Source organism: Phoenix dactylifera, chromosome 1 (genome assembly GCF_009389715.1).
Source record: "Phoenix dactylifera cultivar Barhee BC4 chromosome 1, palm_55x_up_171113_PBpolish2nd_filt_p, whole genome shotgun sequence".
NCBI classification, from domain to species: domain Eukaryota; kingdom Viridiplantae; phylum Streptophyta; class Magnoliopsida; order Arecales; family Arecaceae; genus Phoenix; species Phoenix dactylifera.
In genome coordinates this window covers 20,292,821-20,310,909 of record NC_052392.1, presented here as the reverse complement: position 1 = coordinate 20,310,909, position 18,089 = coordinate 20,292,821, and the positions used below count along the sequence as shown (strand labels likewise).

The 18,089-nt window shown below is 36.6% G+C and overlaps 1 protein-coding gene across 2 annotated transcripts in view; it reads right to left on the bottom strand.

Annotated features, from left to right (window-relative positions):
- The window catches only part of LOC103701594 (AP-1 complex subunit gamma-2-like), a 38,033-nt gene extending 21,814 nt beyond the window's left edge, over positions 1-16,219 (bottom strand). Inside the window, exons 1-6 of one of the 2 annotated variants that reach the window (XM_008783716.3) lie at positions 15,899-16,219; positions 12,286-12,588; positions 11,999-12,140; positions 9,935-10,108; positions 7,494-7,673; positions 863-1,017 (exon numbers count right to left, since the gene is read on the bottom strand). In XM_008783716.3, the coding sequence (XP_008781938.1) occupies positions 863-1,017; positions 7,494-7,673; positions 9,935-10,108; positions 11,999-12,140; positions 12,286-12,588; positions 15,899-15,930 (986 nt within the window). In that variant the 5' untranslated portion in view covers positions 15,931-16,219. Of the gene's footprint in view, positions 1-862; positions 1,018-7,493; positions 7,674-9,934; positions 10,109-11,528; positions 12,141-12,285; positions 12,589-15,898 lie in introns of those variants that run through there. The other variant, XM_017841472.3, reaches the window with a different exon arrangement.
- Between the last annotated feature and the right edge of the window lie 1,870 nt (positions 16,220-18,089).

Sequence of the window (18,089 nt, the reverse complement as noted above, 5' to 3'; positions counted from 1 at the left end):
TTCTATATGTTTTCCTCTTTAACAAGGGTATTTAGGATGGGCAAAATCACGGCTGAAAAAAGGAAATTACTGTGTAGCCAATAGTTTTCCGAATAGGTAAGATCCATCGCAAGTTCTTCCACACAATACACAAATGACAGACCATTAAAAGATTAAATACTCATTAAACGAAACATCTGGAGGAATAGTGATTGTGGGTGGAGGGGAGATTGTAGGTTATGTTTTATGGTGCATGTGCCAAACCTGTTTTGCAGAATTGCAGATTGGTCAGCCTAGTTCATGAAACTATTATCCATATCATATAGCTAAAAGGTTGTAATTATGGCATAGGCCCTCTTTGTAAAACAAAATAAAAAGGGATTACTGCAAGATTACATAAGTATATAGGTCTCTCTAAAAGTCCTCTCCAGACTAAAGTTAACCTTTGAGAAATTTTGCCTACTTACAATACTATGGAATTTGCTTTAAAGTTGTTCTCAAGCTGTATGATGGTGCTTAAGTGGATCTAAAATCTCCATATATCAGATAAGACTTGTTTGTTCAGATTAAGCAGTCCAAACAGAAGCTCTAAAAGCAAGGTCATTGCATATCATCCTTCATAATGATAATATACCAAGCCTACACTAAATTGCATATAGCATTGATTCTTTTTTTTCACTTTACAAAGAAAATGCATGAATGAAAAAAGATCCTGTACACGAACTTCAGAATTAACTAACGCTAATAATCCAGTCTGCCACACATTGCAGCATATATGACTACATTTCAGCAAAAAGAATAAGCAAAATATTTTGTCAATGATAATTATAAAATGGAGATTTCTCACAATCAGTCCTTGGAAATTACTGAAAAAAATAATAACCTGATATTGTTGTCACGATTTGACAAGAATCTTCCCAAAATATTGATAGCAAGCACACGAAGACCACTACTAGCTTCAATACCCATGATAGTTTCAACACATTCATACAGAATAGCATTTCCAGCATTTTTGTTTGACTCAGTTTTTGTCGCAACCTACAAAAAATATATATATATATATATAGCCAGTAAAGAGCTGCTTAGACTAAATATTCCTGAACAGTTGTTTAAAAACAAAAAAAATCCATCACTTCTTTAAAAGAAACATTTGCTCCTTCTCAAATTTGAGGCCTAATCAGAATACATACGAACTCCAAGGAGCATAAAGCAATTATAATAGCATCAAGAAGCAGCAAGCAAACATTTGATTCAACAAAGTGCAGATGTAGGTGAAAGCACAGGGTCCAGATGGCAGTGGCTTAATGTGCCCTTCAAGATACAAGCATGGCCAGTAGCATGAGGTCAAAACCTTATGGGGAAGTTTCTTGTCTCATGGTCTAGTACTGCATCAACCAACAGGCTCCTTGCTACCTACAAGTACAAAAGGAGATCTATAATAAAGATTATATTTGAAGGCATCGAGGATGTATAGTTCATTGACTGGGTGACTGCTAAAGTTTTTTATATGTAATCATAGTCCCCTCAACATATTTGAAATTGTTGAAATCATGAATCCTTCCATGATTAGTGGGATCAGATTTGATCTGATTCAATCTCAGTTTAAAACAGAATCTGTTGAAGAGATAATTTTCAGATTTGATCGGTTGTGATTGCTCATTTTTAGCTGGTTTAAATTTATTTGTTTCTATCTTTTATTCCTTTAATTTAGCTTGTAGTTTCCAAGAATAAAGGGATCTGTTTTATGATCAGATTCTATAAATATTTGTATTATCAAAAAGGACTAATAGAACAAGTATTCTGACCTTTATTCATCCGATTGTAGTGTTTCTATCGTCTCCTCCCCGGTTTCATGGTATCAGAGCCGAGGGTTGTTTGAGACGGAAGAATGGCTAAAACAGCCATGACCGGTGCGCGCAGGGATGAGGAGTCCGGAGGCTCTACGGAGACTTCTGGACCCAACCCTACAAGCGCACCCACTACAACCACCGTCAATATGCCGTCTGCAAACATCTCAGAAAACTCGTCTCTACAAATCACCACAACCCGTCTCAATAACACCAATTTTCTCCAATGGTTCCGTTCCGCTTTGATGGTTATCCGAGGACGTGGACGGCTTGGCTACATTACGGAGCAACAAAACAACCAGCTGAAGGAGATGCAGCCTAAGCAACCTGGGATGCTCAAAAATTCATGGTAATGGCATGGATTGGTAATTCTATGGAGGAGAACATTAAAGAATCCTATCTATACTATACTACAGCCAAGGAGCTTTGGGATGCCCTAACTATGACATTCTCTGATCTTGAGAATTCGGCTCAATTGTTTGAGCTTCGGAATAGAGCACGTGATTTACAACAAGAAGAACAAGATGTTACCCAGTATTACAATGCTCTTACAAGGTTGTGGAAGGAAATTGATTTGTTTGTTCAAATTGATTGGGAAACTCCTGAAGATGTTGAGAAATACAGAAAACAAATCGAGAAGGAGAGGATTTATGACTTCTTGGCTGGGTTGAATCCGGAGTTAGATGAGGTACGAGGTTGCCTGCTTGGTATAAAGCCCCCATCATTGATTGCTGAGATCTTTGCTGAAGTTCGTAGGGAGGCCAGCCGAAAACGAGTCATGCTCGGGGGATCAAAGAACCTGCTGACTGAAACTTCAGCACTTGCTGCTCGTGGACAGGAGACATTTCAACCGAATAGGAGAAGCAATGTTTGGTGTGATTATTGTAAGAAACCAAATCATACCAAAGACAAGTGCTGGAAACTACATGGACGGCCTGCAAGGCAGGATAACCGAGAAGACAACAGACAGGGGTATCGAGAGCACACAAGACCGAATCCTCGAGACACTGCTAGCTATCAGAGTTCAGCCGAGGGTTCACTGCCTAGACCTCCTGTTGAAAACATGCAACTTTCCCTTACCAAGGATCAATTAGAGCAGTTGTACAAACTGCTCACTCTTGCCCCTGCAGTAGCCACTTCTTCGGGTTCTTCACTTGCTCAACGAGGTAATTTTATTTCAGCATGTAAGAGCAGCAAAACTGAACCTTGGATTATTGACTCAGGGGCCACGGATCACATGACTGGGTGTGAAAGATTGTTTTGTTCCTATTCACCAAGTTCAGAAAATTTCAAAGTAAAAATTGCAGATGGATCTCTTTCAACTATTGCCGGAGTTGGGACTATTAAGATTAGTCTATCTATTGATCTGCACTCTGTTTTACATGTCCCTAATTTAACTTGCAATCTTCTTTCCATTAGTAAATTGACTAGAGATTTAAAGTGTCGTGTTCATTTTACTGAGTCTGTGTGCATTTTTCAGGACCTGATTTCGGGGAAGAGGATTGGCAATGCTAAAGAACGTGAGGGACTATACTATTTCGAAGAAGAAGCCATCTTGAATAAACAAGCTCAAACCACGAGTTGTGAGTCTATTCCTAGAGAAAACAAATAATGTTACGGCATCGTAGACTAGATCATCCAAATTTTTCGTATTTAAAGAATTTGTTTCCAACTTTGTTTCGTAATACAGATTTATTTCCGTGTGACATTTGTCAAATTGCTAAACATTCACGTTCTTCATTTCCATCTCATAACTATAAGGCATCTTCTCCTTTTTCCTTGATTCATAGTGACATTTGGGGTCCATCTAAGATTAAACACGCAACGGAAAAAAAGGTGGTTTGTAACATTTACTGATGATCATACAAGGTTATGTTGGGTTTATCTTTTAAAAGAAAAGTCAGAAGCTGAGAATGTTTCTAAAAACTTTCACTCCATGATAAAAACCCAATATGATACGAGAATAAAAATCCTTCGAACAGACAATGGGCGTGAGTATTTTAATCTTATCTTAGAGAAATTTCTTCTAGAACATGGGATTATTTATCAAAGTTTATGTATTATAACCACAACAAAATGGGATTGCCGAAAGAAAAAATTGCCACCTTCTTGAAATAGCTAGAGCCCTTATGTTTACAAGCGAAGTTCCAAAATATTTTTGGGGGATGTAGTACTTACTGCTTGTTACCTAATAAACAGGATGCCAACTAGAGTTCATAATTACAAAACTCCTCTAAATGTCTTCCTAAACACTTACCCAAAAAATAGAGCAGTCGTGTCATTACCTTTAAAAGTGTTTGGATGTACTTCATTTACTCACATTCATGATCATGAAAAAACCAAATTAGATCCTAAAGCTAGAAAGTGTATTTTCTTAGGCTATTCACCTACTCAGAAGGGCTACAAGTGTTACTCTCCAGAAACTCATAAGTATTATACCTCAAAGGTTGTCATATTTTTCGAAAATCAACCTTTTTTTCACAAAATTCCCCTCAGAGGGAGCATCATAGTGATGGGAAGTTTTGGGAAACAACCGCCTCCTCTCCTCTTCTCCCCATTGCTAAATTCGAGTCTAGAACTCTAGTTACTCCTACTCAACCTTCAACAAATTAGGAAAGTTCAATGATAGGGAGAGATGAGCAACTCCAAGCACCACCAGAGCTCCGTGTTTATTCAAAGAGGAAGAATCCTCAGATAGTAGAACACCTCACGGACAAACTACAAAGTCATGAATCTAAACCGATATCAAGTAATGATAATCACTCTACTCCACACTTTGATTCTACTAGTAATGATTTGGATGTTCCTAAAGCTCTTAGAAAAGGTGTTCGGTCTCGCACACAATATCCGATCTCCAATTTCATTGCCAACCGCTACTTATCCAAACCGGTCAGGACTCTTATTGCAAATTTATCATCCTCAGATATACCTAAGTCTATGCAGGAGGCCTTGTCAATTCCAAAGTGGAAAAAGCCAGTTGAGGAAGAGATGGTAGCACTTAAAAAAAAGGGGACTTGACAAGTTGTGCAAAAATCAAAAGAAAAATCACTAGTTGGCTGCAAATGGGTGTTTATCATCAAATACAAGTCAGATGGTTCGGTTGAGCGCTACAAAGCAAGATTAGTGGCAAAAGATTTTTCTCAAACCTATGGTGTAGATTATCAGGAGATCTTTGCACCAGTAGCAAAGTTAAACACTGTAAGGGTTCTCCTATCACTTGCTGCAAATCTAGATAGGAAGCTTCAACAACTTGATGTCAAGAATGCTTTCCTAAATGGAGACTTAGAGGAAGAAGTGTATATGGAATTGCCACCAGGTTTTGATGAAATTAGAGTTTAGGAAAAAGTTTGCAGACTCAAAAAATCTTTATATGGATTGAAGCAATCCCCGCGGGCATGGTTTGGTAGGTTTATGAAAACTATATGTCAACAGGGATACAAACAAACTCAATCTGATCATACTATGTTCTACAGGTATATAGGGGATAAGATCACTGTTTTGATTGTTTATGTGGATGATATAATCTTAACAGGTGATGACTGTGAAGAAATGGAAAGGTTAAAGAGAACTCTTGCAACCAAGTTTGAAATAAAGGATCTGGGTTCTTTACGATATTTTCTTGGAATGGAGATAGCTAGAAACAGAAGTGGCATCTCAGTATCACAGAGAAAATATGTGTTGGATCTTTTAGGACAGACAGGCATGCTTGAAAGTAAACCTGTTGATACTCCTATAAATCCAAATCAGAAGTTGTGTGACTGCCTAGGTAGCACACCTGTTGATAAAGGAAGGTATCACCATCTAGTAGGGAAGCTCATTTATCTTTCTCATACTAGACCTGACATTGCCTTCGCTGTAAGTGTGGTAAGTCAATTTATGCATGCACCTTTTGTAGAACATATGGATGTTGTCTACCAGATTTTGAGATGCTTGAAAAGAACTCCAGGACGTGGTCTATTTTTCAGAAAGAATGAGGAAAGGACTGTTGAAACATTTACAGATGCTGACTGGGCAGGTTCAGTAAAAGATAGACGATCAACCACTGCATATTGTACCTTTATATGGGGCAACCTAGTGACCTGGAGGAGTAAGAAGCAAGCAGTTGTAGCAAGAAGCAGTGCGAAGGCAGAATTTAGGGTTGTAGCCCATGAGATTTGTGAAATAATGTGGCTGAAACTATTGTTAAAGGAACTCAGAATTAAGAAGAATGAACCCATGAAAGTCTACTGTGATAACAAGGCAGCAATTGCAATTTCACACAATCTAGTTCATCATGATAGGACAAAACATGTTAAGGTGGATCGTCACTTTATCAAAGAAAAGATAGAAGAAGGAACGATTTGTATGGTTTATATACCTTCGTCTGAACAAGCTGCAGATTTACTAACGAAGGGACTCTTTAAACCTGCATTCAAGAAATTGGTTGACAAGCTGGGTTTGTTCGATGTATATAGCCCAGCTTGAGGGGGAGTGTTGAAATCACGAATCCTTCCATGATTAGTGGGATCAGATTTGATCTGATTCAATCTCAGTTTAAAACAGAATCTATTGAAGAGATAATTTTCAGATTTGATCGGTTGTGATTGCTGATTTTTAGCTGGTTTAAATTTATTTGTTTCTATCTTTTATTCCTTTAATTTAGCTTGTAGTTTCCAAGAATAAAGGAATCTGTTTTATGATCAGATTCTATAAATATTTGTATTATCAAAGAGGAATAATAGAACAAGTATTCTGACCTTTGTTCATCCGATTGTAGTGTTTCTATCGTCTCCTCCCCGATTTCAGAAATCAAAATAGCATAACTGATGCCCCTAAAGAGACGAGCCTACCAGTACTGTCGTCAAGTAATTACAAGGATTTGCAATATCCATCTTGATCTTGAGGTGAGGGAGACAACAAAGTACAATGAAAGGTTTGGATTCCAAATTATGGTGATTAGGCTATGAATCAAGTGTTATATCATCGATTTCTTGGTTACATTCCCCACAGCACAATGTTTCTTGAGTATGGAAAAAGTCATATGTTACAATGGAAGTGGGGATGCATAATTTTCATTTCATGCAGTTGGTGATGCGGGAGAATGACGGGCACAAAGTGGTAGATAAAATGACAGATAACATTGCTAACTACAAAATACACTGGAGAGATGTTGATGACAGCCAGATTTCAGCACTTAATTGCAAACATAATGCTCTCACATTTTTTGCTTCTTGATCTAGCTCCTTGATTCATTCAATAATTCCTACTTCTTGCTCCTTCGTATTCTAATTCAGGGTCATCATTATCCTTATGCTTTTGTCATTTAGTATGCAATTTTAGTATCAAGACAATATATACATTAGTATATGTTAAACTACCACCAACTACATATAATTATCATCAAACGGTATACCATACGGTAACAAACTTGGATGAAGTTTCTTAATTTTTTCCGAGTTTTTATTACTAATACTTTTTTTAATTTTTTTTAATCATTGAATCCTTTTATTTCAGATAAAAACAACCAACTAGAACATTTTCCAACAGAAACCACTAAAACTACCAAAGATGCATTTGGGTTAGGCCAGACACTGAATTTCTTCATTGAGAAACTCAAAACATGATTACTGTACCCTACAAGGCCAGCAAAAGAACCAAATTCAAAATATAAAAGCAAAGGAAATTTACCTGAGCAAGAATGTCATTCATATACTCACTGGAATCTGCATCTCCTTGGCCCAGCATACGCATAAGCCTAAGCACTCGGATGTGCAGAAACGGGTCTGTAATCCCAGCAACGTCATACTCAGGTGCATATGGACTATTTGATACATCTCTCAGTATTCGAACCAGTCCTTCTGTGCAGTTCTATAATCAGGATGAAAACTAATCTATGTCATGAAATGTTAAAAGCACAACCACTTAAATAGGAAGTATACAACAGAAGTTTCAAGACATAAAGCAACCTAACACAACTACTGACACCCAAGACAAGAAATTACACAATCTTCATGCAGAAAAAAAAATGAAAATCAGAATGCCTAACACTACACTATACTGTCCAACCAACTTAAATACCTGGACTTAAGAATAAAAAGATTGCTAAACATATTAGATGGTAAAAAATGGTCCAATTACTTGACAAAAGCATATTTGGCAGGGAATTGCAGTCACAAGACTACTGGAACTGTGTGCATGTGAGTGCAAGTGCATGTGTGCGTGTTAGAGAGAGAGAGAGAGAGAATCTACAAGATGTTCAAACTCAAATACTAGTCAAAGGCACTTATCTTCCACGCAGGACAAAAAGCTATTGGACTCCATGATAGGCAATAAGAGTTCAAGAGTTGAAAAACTTTAATCATCCCCTTCATGTAGACTACGAAACTATGAGGAAATAATAATCATCCACAGAGACTTCCAAAAAGAAAACATGGATAAGCCAACAAATGTAACTGATTTATATTTTTCCGTTGCTACATATAAATCACTGACTGATCTGGCGCAGAAAAGAACAGCATGGATGAAAAACAATGTGATTACATATTACTTCAAAAAGGCAGCAGGACAAGTCTCGCCATGGTAAGGAGATAAATAAAGTCTGAAAATGTTAGAAATACTAAAACACATGGCTCCTGGAAACTGTTAAGATGTCATATTATGCCCAAAAAATATAAGAAGTTTTGTCGTTTGGTGATACTAGCCCCAGTTTTAATAGTTCATGTAGCTCCAACTAAGTTCACAAACCCTGGTAGCACCTGAAAGCCACCACAATAGGCCCCATCCATGCCCTTAGCCTCTGTGGCGCTTTTATTCACCAGTTTTTTCCCTTTTGGCCCATTTGCAACCCAAATGCCACTAGTCATGCCCTCCATCTTGCACAATTATGCCATAATATGATGCACAATTATGCCACAATTGAGGAAAAAATACTAATTTTATAAATGAAAAATTGGCAAAATTAGAGTCTTTCGGACCAGCAATACACGCCAAATTAAGGGTTTCTATAAATCTAATTTCAGTATACATAAAGCAAAAGTTGCCCCTGACCAATATCTCAGTAATAAGAGTCCAAACCAAGCATATTCCTTTTCCAATCCCAAGCAACACTCATCAAGGCTACCTACCAAACCAGCTTCAGTCATGAAATTCCATTTGGTGCTTCAAGGTGAACCCAAAAAGAACATATCTTATTGCACTTCTTTTACAGCAAAAAAACTCTCCTCGCTGTTGTTGCATGGCAAAGATTAGCTCAGAGACCAGTACTGCTACCAAATTTTCAACCTTAATCGCGCTCTGAACCAAATCTAGAACACACAAAAAGCTCAATAATCTCAAATGTTTAAACAGAACATCATCCCGAATCTCTCACTTTCTCTAGACTCTCTGAAAGGAATTTCATGCTATCAGAGAAACCACTTGGAGATGGGAAAATTTCCTCACACATTGCTAGTCCCAAGTACTATGATTACCAGGAGGGGTCAAACTTAAGCCACCCCAATCCCTTGCATCGATTCTTTCCTTGATGTCCTAGCTAGGTTTTCTGTCATTTCATTGGTCTAGACACAAAGCAAGCCAGCTCCAGCATAGAGATCCGAGGGTTCTTACCCTCCTCATTATTTCCACACCCATTCTCATTACAAACACAAATTAAGGGAACTCTTGAAAGAGTTTCTCACAATTTCTAATATCACAATGTTGTGCTTAATTGACTTACACATCAATTTGGACACTAATCATATGATCATAACGAACAGTGGAAGAAAGGTAGTAAAACAAAATAAATAAAAAAAGAATTAAAAGAAACCAATGGCATATAAGAAAGATATATAATTGAAAGAATGAAAGACTATATAAAGAATCCACATAATGAAAGTATGAAAGAAATTCAAGCATCAGGAAAAGTTAACTTAAAGTTTTTTAGAGTTCCTGAACTGCAATTACAGTTATGTTCCACTTGCATAGTTTCCTTTACAAAATTGAAAGAGATGTAGGATTGAAAGACTCACCTAATATAAGAAACAAGAAAGTAACAGAAGAGTTTGATCAAGGTCAAAATTAGATAAAATATCATTTGTATAATCAACATGGCAAAGAGTTTGAAACAGATACAGTCACGATATGAACCATACCTTTCTCAAATATTCTAGGGCGTCGGTACTAGCTTTGCATAGATCTGTACAGAGCTGAACTCCAGCTATTAAAACTCCATGATGTTTTTCCTTCAGCGAAGAAGAAGCAGGGCCCATAAAGTTTTCTGCTAAGTCCGGAACTTTTCTTATTATCCTTATAGAGCACAAAGCAGCCTGAAAAACAAGAAATCACCTTCAGTCACTGAACAATGAAGGCTATTCAAATCTAACAAAGCATTAGGTAAGTGATATTGTATCAGTCAAAAGCACGACTACACAGCCTAAACTCATTCAAAAGTGAAGGCGACTATATCAGATTTTATAAACTTACAGTATTTTTCAGGGCTAAAAGAAACAATGTAGTGATTTCAAAAAGAAACAGCATAGTGATCAACAAATTTTGAGGCAATGGCATTTTTTGTCTGACATAGCATGATCAAATTTGTTTGAATAAAGACAAAATAATCATAAGTTGAAAGAGATATACTACAGAGAAACCCTATATCTATACAAGATACTAATTTACTTTCGGTTTGCTAACTACAACAGAAAATTTACATTCAAGCTTCATTAATTTGAGATGGAATCTCAGTCGGGAAAAAATAAGAAAAAGCAAGAATATTCAAGAGATTTGATTTTTGATGTCATCAATTTACTAATTAGCTTCGAATATTAACTTCTATCCAACCTGGGTGGGTTGTCAATCAGGTTTAACATGCTCTCCCTTTCTCCATCCCATGCATCAGTGTTTACACATGCAAGCATACATGCATGTGCACAAACAGTAAAAGAATAAAAGGTAAACATGTGTTGTCTCAAGAAAGGTTTGAAGTACTGCAGTATGGGAGTACCAGTCACAACTGGCTCAGTATGGTACAGCCCTGTATCTACTCATGGTTTGCCACCAGGGGATAGTACAGTATTCAGTACATGCTATGGTAGTCATTTTTTTATATATCTTGGTCTAACACTTAGTACTGGTAATAAGATATTATTTAAAAAAATAGATCAAAAAAATAAAAAGAATGTTGCACATACAATCAAATAATTAACAATATCTCAAAACATATTCAGCATCCTCAATTTGCTTTTCAATTTCCAAATTTAACTTCAACCCACTATGAGTAGCCAATTGCAACCACTTTGCTTTCCTTTTCTCGATATCATCTAACCAATCCCCAAAAGATTTTTGAACAAAGACATAAGTCTTCGTGGTTGACCAAGTATTGCATGAGGAAGCACTCTACAGCTTTAGTGTCCAACTTTACCACAAACTACATAGGAACGCAAGCACGACAGGCCATATTCCATAAACAGATCATGGAACAGATTTAGAGAATATAAGTCAAGACGCATGCAGCAGTGCACATGCATCTTCACAAATGATAAAGATTGGCAAAGAACATCATCAAACTTTCCATGTTTGAAAGGGTGCAAAGGCATCTCTTTATATCATGAAAAGTCTCTTTATATTGTACCTATCAAAGCATAAGAGTAATTGAATGATCATAAGCGGAAAAAAAATGGATTGTGATATGCATATAAAAGATATTTTTACGAACTCATTGATCAAAGTCAAGTAAGGCCCACACACAAGTTCATGAGAGGAACAGAGGAACTGCTTTAACCGATACGAAGCTTCCTTGGACCTTTTATAGAACTTTTAGGACCAGTTTTTCTTGTTGGCTAAACACCTACATCTGACATAGACCAACAAAAAGCAAATAGCATGTAATTTTCTGCAACTTGTAAGAAGATTAAGGATACTTACCTGTAAAAAACAACTGGCTGCTTCAGAATATATCTAAACAAGGAGTTCGCATCAGACACTAGAAAATAAGCAACCAACTGGAATTCACATTCTATGCAGCATAGTTTGTCACCAAAAAGGTTTTTCCATATATTGAATAAAGATAATAACACAAATAACAGACTGCCGTTTGGTGTTGCAAATCCAAGAACATAACAAGGACTCTTCATTCTTACAATCGTATTGAAAAAATTCATTTCAAGAAGCTACTTATAATAGTCAAAAAACACATTTTTAATAGATAAAAGATCTACCTTTTTTTTAATGTTTGGGTCTCTAATTTGTAGTAACCTTTCTACTTCTGGTGCAAGATCCCGCGCCATTTCTGCAGAACATATATTCCCTAGAGCACAAAGTGCGAGACCCACAATATACTGATTTGAATGATTGAGATCTCTGCTTGTGTCAAGGATACCAAATAGTAAAATTGTACCATTCCAATGTATAAATTATTATACCAGTTCAGAATACAAATGTATAATTCAATCAAATACTAGTTATATGAAGTAGGCTAAAGTTATATCATAAGCTTAATGGATACTGTTTCAAGGAATTTGTAACAAGCATAAGAACTTCCTGCCTTTCATCAAGAAGAAGCATTAAACCAAGATAGCCAATTCTCTTTTCAGGAAAACCAGCAGAAGCTATCAGTTTGAGACATTCCATTTGACCAAAATGAGTAGGATAACCAAGCATGTGAATAAACATGAGCTTCGCAAGATTACGATGCCTATAATCCTGATCATTTTCACTAATGGCAGCACGTATAGCAGCACATTCTTTTCTCACAACAGCACGCTCTTCTGCAGCAGTTTTGCAAGCACGTATAGCTCGAATCATGTCTCTGCAATGTGTTAGAAGTATGGAATTAAGACATTGATAAAACTCAGCTGAGAATCAATATGCTTGTCTGGCTATACTAAATAAATCAGGGATAAATACAAAGTACGTTCAAGTTTCATTCCTAAATATATCACCAAGGGCGAAGAAATCGAGAAATATAAAAGATCTTCAACTATAAAGAACTAAGGAAAATTATTGAGAAACAATAAGGTTTAATTTATTGTACCATGTAGAGCGAATGAAATGCAAATGAGAATAAGCATGTAAGCTATGACCCCCCCATAAATAAAGACATTTTTATTAATTATGTAATTTGATAACTAGAGGGCAAACCTTAGTGCAACAGTAAGGTTGCTCCATCATGACCTAGGTGCCACGAGTTCAAAATACAAAAACCTCTCTACACATGAGGGTAAGACTGCGTACCCTCTCCAAACCCTACAATGATGGGAGCCCCATGCACCGGATGCCCCTTTATGTAATTTGATAACCATATTCCATTTTTCCCACTATTGGTTGGTGTAGTTCTTTTGTTTCTCTCCCTCTATGAGAGCAAGAAAAGAGACTAAGAGGTCTAATTATCAAACATTCAAATATTTATAAATCATGGAGAATGTAAATGTGTGGAAACATTGGGAATTGCCAAGTTAGTCATCCATGCCAAGGAGTCTACATTATGATAGCCCCAAAAATTGGCAAATGTGATGCACATTATTGACCTAAGAAGGAAAACTAGATGAGCGGTCATGATCATATGAATCTGAGTGATAGATGACAAGGAGTCTACATTATGATAGCCCCAAAAATTGGCAAATGTGATGCACATTATTGACCTAAGAAGGAAAACTAGATGAGCGGTCATGATCATATGAATCTGAGTGATAGATGACTATAATCTTATCTAAATTAGGATTCTTTTTTCCATAATGTGAATTAATAAAACACTCTCCCACTTAGCGCACATTCCTCTGCATGTGTGTGCAAATTTCTACATGCAAGAAGAATAACAAATGGTTGTAAGGAGGTAGAAAACCAAAAATAAGAGGGCAGGGGAGATCAAAGGGTTATATAGATCACTTTTACTAGAATACATTAATAAGTGTGTAGTAGGAAAATATTTATACAGCATATGTTATCAGCAAAAAATCTAGTAAGACTTCTATTCACCCTTAGTAACATATTTTGGTACATCTCTAGAATAGCAGACTTATAAAACTTAAATTTGTCAAATGGCTTCAAGTAACAATTTCTTTTAACAAACCCTATGGTAAATAAAGATGAAACCCAGCTGCAAAAGATCGAAATGGTGATGATTTGATCATGTTAAATGATCCAATAGTCAAAGCAATCTTTGTGTGATCTTCCGAATAATATTGTGTTCATTCAATAATGTAGCATAGGTTAGAAATGTCAGGTTTGAACTTCAGAATCTAATCTTCATCAATCACCCTGCCAACATGTGCATCTTGGTTCCCAAATATATTTCATATTTTGAATTTAAGGAATATCATTCAGAACTAAGAGTGTGTGATGATTAGTAGTGTCAAACAGAAACTTGACTCATTTTATTTGAAAAACTGATCTGAATTTTCAAAACAGGTTTGACAGAAAAAGAAAGAAAAAGTTTTAAAAGAGTCCATAATCAAAAAACAATGAACATATCCAACCATCACGTTTAAAATCTAAATCTTAAAAGTACAGTGAAAAATGGCCTTTATCTGATCATCTTACAAAAGGCACCAAAGCAAATTAAGATGATTAGCGTAAAGATCGTATCTGCTCATTTTACAAAAGAGAAACCTAACTGGAATCGAATTAATGTTTGGATCATCCTTCAGTAAACAAAAGGCCAGAAGAAAATCGGAGATAATTTCCTTAGAAGATAGACTTGCAAGTTTTCATTTCAGCCCCGGGCAACCTGCTGGGTGCTTCCAAGAGTTTGTATACAAACATCCTTAGAAATAAATAAAAAAGAAAAGATAAAGAAATATTCATGCCTAGCCCCTCTTAGTATCCTAGTTACGTCAACACGAAAGTTGAGATAACCTAACTTGCAAACATTTAACGTAAAATGTTCTTTGTTTTTTCATACTTTCATTTGGAATTGGTTGACATCCTTCAAATAATGTACAATAGGATGATCCTCAAGATTGCAGGAAACTATATACAGCAAACAGAATATTGATTTAAATGTTTTAACGAAAAAGACAATTTTTATTATAATACATGCTGGTAATCACTTTTCCTTAATATTTTATAGTCAAGTCCTAAAATGTCTTCCAACATCAGTCCTTAAATTTTGGTTAAGAGCAATCCATGGATTACTACCTCCTTCTTTATTCAAAGGACAAATTTAACCTACCATTAAAAAGTTACCTTGCAAGCTTACCAGAAACAAAAAGGAAACATTGTACTAATGTGGCAGCAAGAATCAGATCAAACCGTCCCAAATCCATATGCTAACAAGTCTTCTCAATATGTTGCAGACCCCTCTTCTTAACAAAATATACTGAAATCAGTCCTTAAATTGTATGTAAGTGCAGTTCATGGATTTATACCTCGTTCTTGATTCAGAGAACAAATCTAACCTAAAGTTAAAAAGCTACTTCCCAAGATCATCAGTTAAAAAAACCAAGATGAAAAAGAAAAAAGAAAGGTTCTTCTAATGTAGCAGCAAGAACTAGATCAAACTATCAGTATTACGTACAGTAACGAATTTCCTTAATATCCATAATTATACATTGGAATTGGTCCTTAAATTGTAGACGGAAGCAATTCTTGGATCAATACCTCATTCTTGATTCAAAGACCAAATCTAAGCTAATCATAGAAAGCTACTTTGCAAGGTCACCAGCTGCAAGAAGAAAAATTGCACTAATGTAGCAGTAAGAACCCGATCAAACGGACGCAATTCCATGCACTAATGATTTTTTTGCAGTCTCCACCTAAAATATACACTAAAGTCGGTTACTGAATCGCAGCCACGGGCACCTGCACTAATACCTCGTTCTTGGTTCAAAGAACAAATCTAACCTAACCTCCAAAAACCGACTCCACAGGCACCAACCACAAAGAACAAAGATTGCAGTAATGTGGCAGCAATAGCCAGATCACATGGTCACAATCATATAACCTAACGGCTTTATTGATTCCCCGTTTAAACAAATAGAATTGAGCTGAGTGGAATAAAGACCGGTGCGATCTGAGAGGAAGCAATTGCTTTCAAACGAAGCATAAGCAAGAAATCAAGTAATCAAGAAAAAGAACCTTTTGAAGAGTTCGATCGAAGCGGAGGGAAAGATTGGAACTACCTGAGGCGGGTCCCGGAAGAGAAGGGATTCATGGCGAGGTCCGTGCTGATGTCTTCTGCGAGTCCCCTCGGCTCTCGATCGGAAGGGGAGCAGAACACCTAGGTCTCGTGAGGGGGCGCGAGGCGAGGGATCGAGATCCAAGCGAGGGAGTCCGAGGGATCTGAGACGAGAGACCGGAAGGAGGAGAGAGATGCAGCGATGTATTGGATCTGGGCGAGAGCGCGGTGCTAACCCGTGGGTCCTCTCTCTCCCACCCTCTCTCTCTAGAGACCGTGCAGGGAAGAGAAATACTTTAATACGCCAGTTCTTGGGACGGCTAAAACGCACACATTCGCCTACACGAAGGCAAAAGCCCACGAATCGAGAGAGGGGGTCGATGCGGGTGATTTCGGACAGAGCTTCCATACCGCTCCTCGCGTGGAATTTTATATGCGAACCAGGCCGTCAACTTGGACCAGGCCGAAGCCTTTGCCTAGAGGCTTGGATGGGCTTCGGCCTAGCTCATAAGGCATCGATCCAGGTTTGTACTGAGGCCCACTCCCCAGCAAAACCCGGCATCGAGTCATGGAGAATGACGAATTCTTGCACCTATTTTTTCCCCAGCTAGAAGCCCGTGTAAGAGATAAAAAAGAAACAAAAAGAGAAGAAAAATGTATAGGCTTGAATCATCTCTATGCGACACCACACCCATAGACAAAAGATAATACCTTCTTTTTCCCCCTGTTTTATGAAAAGAGAACTATTATGAAGCTCTAGATAAAAACAATGCAGATCAATCAACAATAGCAAGGTTTATGAGTTCATTTATGAAGTTACATGATGCCAATTAGGCTAATACGTGTTTAAAACCCTCTCCAGCAAAGAAACCATCACATTGATTGCTTTCTTGATAAATTTGAGTATCGAATTGACCACCGAATCAAACATTCAACGCAGGAAGTTAATATTTTGGAACCATGGATGCAGCACACCTAGCCCTACCGCCAACTTTTGTTTCAGCGAAATAATTAATCTTAGAGAATTCCCTTCAAATCAAAGTGAAAGACTTTTGACTCATATTCCCCACTTGATCTTCCTTGCCATGCAATTTATGATCTTATCTAGAATGTTGCTTTACTTAAAACCCCTCTTAACTTTTACATTCAGTTAGCATGGCTCGACAGTCTCTTCCAGGATCAAAATACATTGGCATGAAAAGAAGATACTGTTTTTCGGTCGAGAAATCAAAAAATAAAAAAGTATAAATCCTAAACCCTAATTACCAATCTTGTTTCCACAATTCGATTCTTTATCATAGAAATCAAAAAATATAAGCAATAATACTTTCTATCTAAGGTGTTTCCATGCTCTTCTTACCCTTTGTGATGCCAATGTGCCATTTTTATTTAGCTATTGTTTTCTAATAACCTATGTTGTAGGGTAGCAGTCTCATAGACAATAATTGATTAATTAATTATAAAATAATAGTGATGGCATCGAGCTACCTCCAAAGTGAAAATTGATGACCCATAATCAATTTTTTTTCCTTTTGCAACATAAAGAACATGAAGCTTTTATTCGTGTTCTTTCAAACCTCGTTGACTCCAAAGAGTATGATACCAATATATATGAAAAAGAGTGCCATGCTGGATTTTATGCTCCACAGCATAGGTTAGGTGATTTATTTAAGACTTTAGCATACATTTTATCCACGGTAGCTCACTAAAAACCGAATCAGACGTGCCACCACTAGAAAGCATAATTTTTTTTATTTCGATATGCCACCATTAGAAATCTTTCTAAATAAAAGAACAAAATTAATGTCAGAATTGGAGTCACAACAGCAACGAGTGCTTTCTCTTTTATATATGTAAGGTTTTTCCATACAAACCTTCTTAAATATTAAAATTTACATAAATATTCTTTCAAATTTGATATTTACATACATACTTTTATAAAATACTTGTTTTGCATGTATACCTTTCTTTTTTTTTTTTTGCATATATGCCCACACCATCTAACGTTGTCTCCAAATTAACAGTTTAAATAAAAAAGGCCGAACTACTTTTAATAGGTAAATATATAAAAGAAATATTTATAAGAGTATATATGCAAATAATACTTTGCGAGGGTATTCATGCAATTTTACATATTGAGGAGGGTTTACATGCAAAAAAGTTCTAATTTTATTTTTTTCTATTTTAACATGTTT